General features: G+C 38.9%; 1 protein-coding gene across 1 annotated transcript; it reads left to right on the top strand.

The window, feature by feature from the left end:
* Positions 1 to 64: 64 nt before the first annotated feature.
* Positions 65 to 6,077, top strand: LOC111342678 (uncharacterized). Its single transcript, XM_022949777.2, has 3 exons — positions 65 to 490; positions 3,487 to 3,762; positions 4,785 to 6,077. The coding sequence occupies exons 1-3, from the start codon at positions 288 to 290 to the stop codon at positions 5,581 to 5,583; spliced, it is 1,278 nt and encodes a 425-aa protein (XP_022805512.2). The 5' UTR covers positions 65 to 287; the 3' UTR covers positions 5,584 to 6,077.
* The last annotated feature ends 452 nt before the right edge of the window (positions 6,078 to 6,529 follow it).

Here is a 6,529-nt window from a genome sequence, read left to right as displayed (position 1 = left end):
AATTATCTTTGTCTTTAATTTGATGATCAGGCCTTCGAACTACTGAACCGAGGTGCAGAATGTCCGAAGACTTTGCGAGTCGTACCGTACAAACTTTCCGAGCATGTTTCCGAGTGTCCCCTGGCAATTCTCTCCCAGGCCGCTCACCAACCTGTTTCAACATGGCCGGCAGTAGTACGTCGTCTAAAGTTGCATAATCATTTCGAACTGGTGGCTCAACCCATCAATTTCACGGGAGTGTAATCGGCGAAATTTTACGTGAAGGTTGAAGACCAATTTCATCGAAGATGAAGCTGCTACGTGTGTGTGTTATCGGCGCTGGAGGCGCAGGTCTGGCGGTTGCTCGTCATCTTACAAGTCAGGTGGATATTTTCGACGTGTCTGTGTTCGAACAAGCTTCTTCCTTAGGAGGAACATGGGTTTTCAATGAAAACACTGGTATAGACGAACGCGGTCTACCCATTTACTCGAGTATGTACAGGAGCCTCAGGTAATTTATCTTTAATTTTGAACTGATTTAAAATAGAATGATCTTTGCCTTGACTGTCAAGATGGCGGGTAGATGCTAAATTTCAAAAATTTAGAATTTTCACAGTTGCCAAGGTACAAGGCTCTGGAGATAGATTGAAATTTGTGTGGTATCTCAGAGTTTGGAATGTTTTTGCTCTAAGCACAAGATAATGTTTGTGAGAGATTAATTCATTAGAATTATGTCACAGCACTTTCCTTACTGAGAGGTTACACTCTAAATCCTCAAGTTAATCTCTCCCTCCTGGAAAAGACTCCTTCTATTAGCCAGAAGTTGATAAATAAGTGTACCCTCTTGAACAACCAATCTTTCCCCTCCTTCCAATCCTTTAGACCACTGACTACATTTGCCAAACTACCTTAAACAAGGACCCTGACTATAAAAGGACTTTTGCCCTGGGCAAGCCATCAGTCATTTCACCCCTGACACCGAACTGTTGACATCAACCAGTCCGTGACCGTGCGATATCGGCAAAACTATTGTAACCGAAAGGTCACTTGCAGCCAGTGCATATCTCAAACTTCTACGAATTTTGCCATTTTCGTTTACGGCAAAGAAAAGATGATCGGCTCCACTCAGTTGGCTCCACGGAATGTAAACCCGCTTGCGATGTCATTTCTGTAAGGAAGGCAAACGGCCAGAGGGCTAGCGGTGAGGACTAGCTTTTATGACCTTTATTATCTTTCACAAAAATCCTCTTCTCATACCGGTTTTGTATTGTTGTAATAAAGTGGTTAGTTTCTTCGACGTTTTGTCTACGGGATTTCATGTGACACTTATACAAGAACTCCTCTGCAATTAAACAAGAGATCACGTTGGATAGAATTTTTATTTGAATCGCACGCCATTTCTCCAACGGAATATGTGGTGTTGAAATACGAATCCCGTGGGTGCTCATATAAAATAATTTCGGTCACGGATTGGAAACATGTCTGGCGGACTGAAATCCAATGGAAAACAAATTATCATCGGCTATATTGCCTGAACGGGCCTCAAGAACTATTGAAAACCTCGACCTTTTCATAAGTAGCTAGTGAAATAGGCTTCTCGTTGCAACGCGAGTCTAAAATGTTCAGGCAAAAAATATCCTACATAGTGCCGTGTCAAAATACTTAGAAAACTATGTTCCTTTCAAAGGGACCCATTCTCGAACTTCGCTCTTTTTTTTTCCTTTTTGAGGCTTTTTCTCCCCATAACTCAAAACGTGCGATAAAGCATTGGACCCGTTTATGTCGGTTTGGGTGGCCGCGTCGCTGGCGAGATGAGAAGCCTGAGCGAACGAGCAAGATGTAAACAAAGAGGAGTGACTTTCACTTACCATACCTCTTTGTTCAGACCATTCGAATAAGTCTAAGAGTCGTTCCATCAAAATAACATTTGCCATCGGTGTTGGACTCGCTAAATGAAGGTGTTCCTTCAACCGCTGAATTCTTGTCTTCACGCTTTCCAATCGCTCTTCCATTCCGGGTTCGACCGCCAGCTCCAGTGTATAACAGACTCGTAGACCTCGCGCCGCTATTTTGGCTTTTTTTTATGGAAAATCCACCATGGCAAAATAAAATGCAATTTTAAAGCTAAAGACTAGTTAGTGCGCGACTGTAGCAACTGTAAAATGGATCAATTCGAAGTGGAAGATGAGTTATGTCGCAACATACACGTACACACATTTACATACATGTACATAAATGTACATATATGTACATGAAAACCACTCTCTCTGAGCATGTCACAGTACTGAGATCCTCTAGTCAATGATATTGACGGCTCAAGAAGTTGAGGCAAATGGAGGGGAGTCAGAGGGCCAGTACGACCATCTCGCGATAGGAGGAGCCGTTAGGAGCGCGAAATTCAAATTGCGATAGCCTAATTTTTTGAGTTTTGCAAATGAAGATCAGTATTTCTCCATTCGTCCCTTTTTAATCGTCAATAAAAACATTTTCAAGTGGAAATCAATTGAAACAAGACAAGGATATCGGTCTTCGTGTACAAATCTCTTTTTCCCCCTTCACCTTCCATTAGTCAGCCATCTTCGATTAGCCATGGAAGCAAAGATTGCGTTACAAGACGGGGGAGGAGCTATCCCTTTTACAGTCAGGGTCCTTGTTTAAATATTAGAGCAGTTTCCATTTGAGTGTCAAAATTAATCCAAGATAGCCCTGGTTTTGCCTTACTTTGCCCTGCCACTCTCTCTGCCAATCAGATACAAAACTAAAACCAATCATATAATTTGGTTATGTGAACAAAGTGAAAGAGTAAATTGGCCCCTGCAAAGAGTTAAAAAGCTGACATTTTGAGCATTAGTCCTTTGTCAGAGCAAAGGATGAAGGGCTAACGGTCAAAACATCAGCTTTTTAACTTTTTAGGGTGGCCAATTTACTTTTTCAACTTTGTTGATATAACCGAATTACCTTGTTATCCCCAATGACAGTAACACCATTTCTTTAGAAACTTACCCTGTTAACCACAGCTAAGCCACCAACCATGAAACTCAAGGGTCTGGGCTCCAGCTTTGTGGGAACTCTGAATTTTTTTTTGTCCAGAGCTTGCAACAAGAAGAATGCCATCTTTCTTAATTTCATGGCCAAGCTCAAAGTTTATATCTCATGTATTAGGTTTACTCATTGTTGCTTTTAATATAGCTGATACTAATATTATGCAGAACTCAGAATTTTTCTCTTTGTCCCATGCCTGTGGCAAAAAAATTAACGCCTTTCTTTAAATCCTGACCATGCCCAAGATTTTTTATTTGTTATATTCTGTGTAACCTGTGTTTTACTTATTGTCAGTCCTTCAGTTTGTATAACTTGATTGAATTTACATCTTTACTAACCATTAAGCTAAGCAAATCACCAAAACAGTGTTTTGTGTCTCACTGAGAAATTAGTTTGCCTAGAAATTCAGAAAACAAATGACAGATATATATCTACTCATGTATTTATTTTAAATATATTTTTCAGGACTAATCTTCCAAAAGAAGTCATGGCCTTTCCTGATTTTCCTTTTCCCTCAGAATGGAGATCTTTCATAAGTCATGAACAAGTTCTCAAATACCTTGAAGAGTATGCCAGTCATTTCAATTTAAACAAATATATAAGTTTAAACTCTACTATCACCGGTGTACATCCAATCACAAATGGAGACAGTCACAATCCTAAGTGGGAAGTTGTCATAACAAATGCAAATACTAAAGAATCCAAGAGTCGTATATTTGAAGCTGTGGTGGTGTGTTCTGGGTAAGTTGAATGATGTTTTGACCCTTTGACCCTGCGGTGATAAATATTCAGGGCTCGACACTAACTATTCAACTTACTAGCCAAGTGGTTAGTGACATCTTAGATGTTACAACAATTTCAGGTTTTTTTACTAACCAAACTGGCTGGTGGAAATCGAAAACCACCAGCTAAAACTGAATTTCTACTAGTCTGTGGCTAGTTGGCTACCATTAGTGTTGAGCCGTGAACATGTACATGTAACTTCTCTGTATAATATCCACACATTATCCAGCAAACAGGTAATGAGAATACTCAAAGTTATTGGGTAGAAGTTGTTATCTTGATGTAACTCCAAACACTTGTATAGAGAGGAAATCTGTGGCAGCTAGAGGGTAGAATAGGAAATCAAATCTTGAAAGGTAAAAGGGTTAAAACATGAAAGAATTAGGTAAATTAAATATGTGCATTTTTTTTTAACAAAAGTGGTTGGACTAGCGAAGAACTGTCATACCTGTTTTCTAGTTTGTGTTTTCTTCTTTTGATATAGCATATAAGGTTTTTAGCCTCCTGGAATCTAATTCTTCACAGTTTCATAACCAAAAACAAGATGCTTAGATTGATGATTACAAGAAAAAAAGAAAGAAAAAACTCAGAGTCTCGGTCATTTTTGACTGGAAACTTTTCAATTGGTATTAAAATGTAAAAGTTGGAATTGTGTTTTGAATGTGGAAAATTTTGAATATTCTTTGGATCAAAAGGTTGCATGTTTAGTTGCTTTTTTCTAACTCACCAGTAACATTCCTCTCACACCCATTAGCACAGATTAGTCCTGGGCAATCTTAACTTTTATTATTGACATTTTTGGATGCTATGAAAAGCCTCAGAACATGGTATGACTTGTGACAAAAATTGCTTCTTTCATGAGGGCTCTTGGGAGAAGATTGATACTAATTCCAAATGATGTAGCAGAGAAAGGGGATAGATTTTTTTAAGATGCACGATAATTTGTCATCTAACAGCTTGCATATCATGTTGGGTTGCAGGCATTTTTTTGATCCTCTTATACCAAGTATTCCTGGACTGGAGTATTTTGGTGGACTGGTGATGCACAGTCATGATTATCGTGATCCTCATCCCTTCCAAGGCAAACTTGTCATTGTTCTTGGTGCTGCAGCTTCAGGTCAAGACATTTGTCTGGAAATTGCAAAGAAGGCAGAAAGAGTGTATCTCAGTCATAAAGGAAATCTTCCTTGTAAACTACCAGACAATGTGCAAGAATGTAGATCAATGTCATTTGTATCTTCGGATGGGGTGGTTCATTTGGATGATGGAGAACAGAAAGAGGTGGATGCTATTTTATTCTGTACTGGTTACAACTTCTCATTTCCATTCCTCCAGAGTGACTGTGGAGTTGAAGTGAGTGACAACAGAGTCACACATCTGTACAAACACCTTTTCAGTTCAAAGTATCCTACGTTGTCATTTGTTGGGCTCTGCCTGAAGATTTGCCCATTTCCAGTGTTCAGCTTTCAGGCTCAATGCATCGCAGCTGTTTTGAGTGGAAAAGCTAAACTGCCATCTGAAGAGGAAATGAATGCTGAAGAAGAAAATGAGTTCAAAGATAAACTTACCTCTGGTTTGAGTAAGAAATATGCTCACCTTCTGGGAGAGAAACAGTGGGACTATATGAGATGCCTTGCACAGCTTGCTGGGGTGCAACCACTGAGTGAAGCATACGAGGATCTTTATAAGTACATTAGTAAAAGGAGAAAAGAGTTCTTAATGGATTATAAAAATGATGAGTATGAGCTCACTTCTAATGGCAAATGGATAAAAACATAGATGTGTGAACACCAATGATAAACATGTACACCAATACTGCAAAGCTTGTACTTTTTTTGGGGGGGGGGGTGCTACTTTTAGGACCTCTTGACAGGGTGCTCATTACAAAGTGGAGTTAATGAAACTTTATAGAGAGAGTATTATGTTGTTATTCTTCTGAATAATGGCCCAGATTAATAATTTGTTTCTTTGCAGTATGCATTTTTTTGGCTAAAACCCTTCATATTTTCAAGCACAGAGACATTTTTGGTTCAGAGTTACCTCGCCTAAATTCTTTACAATGAAACTATTTTTTTACAGGTATTGATTAAAGAGAAGGTTGGGCTTTGTTTTGATCCTTATATATTATTGTCTCCATTGCTGAAAGCTCATTCCATAAACTTATGTACACGTTTTTCTTAAGGTGGCTCTTTAGAGTTTTAGCCTGATTATTTTTATGGAGAATTTTTGCTATATTCTGTCTTAAGGTCAATAAAACTTCTAAAATGTGATAAGCAATGGTGAGACTGTTATTTTCAGAAGTTAATATGAACTATTATTATATGGCTGTGTCTCACAAGGACTGGGAACTACCGAATTCACAAATTTGATTGGCTGAAATCAATATTGAAAGTGGTCTAGATTTTCCCATCTAGACTGGCATCTAGACCAGTCAAGGAAAAAAAAATGTACGACGAATATAAAAAATTGGCATATAAGACAAAGCCATATAATAAACATCTTATTAACCGAGATAGGTCGGTCTGTAGGGGAGAATCTTGACCTCGGTCTGTACTGGCGACTTCGGTCAAGATTCTCCCACACAGACCTCCCGCTCGATTAATAAGAACTAAACATAATGGTTTTCATTCTTGAGCTGAAACGCCTCAATAAGAGGTGTTCCTATTGCACCTTACATTGTTGGCCAATTAGGTTTCAGGATTGTGACTCTTGACCAACTCTCCCA

Source organism: Stylophora pistillata, chromosome 3 (assembly GCF_964205215.1).
Source record: "Stylophora pistillata chromosome 3, jaStyPist1.2, whole genome shotgun sequence".
Classification (NCBI taxonomy): Eukaryota; Metazoa; Cnidaria; class Anthozoa; order Scleractinia; family Pocilloporidae; genus Stylophora; species Stylophora pistillata.
Note: the sequence above shows the minus strand (reverse complement) of the source record. Positions and strands in the feature narration are given on the sequence as shown.

Bases quoted from the DNA above. Each gene is read 5' to 3' on its own strand.
- LOC111342678 (XM_022949777.2), top strand. From the start codon at position 288: ATGAAGCTGCTACGTGTGTGTGTTATCGGCGCTGGAGGCGCAGGTCTG. The intron at 491-3,486 runs GTAATTTATCTT...TATATTTTTCAG, and splicing joins AGTATGTACAGGAGCCTCAG to GACTAATCTTCCAAAAGAAG. The intron at 3,763-4,784 runs GTAAGTTGAATG...GTTGGGTTGCAG, and splicing joins GCTGTGGTGGTGTGTTCTGG to GCATTTTTTTGATCCTCTTA.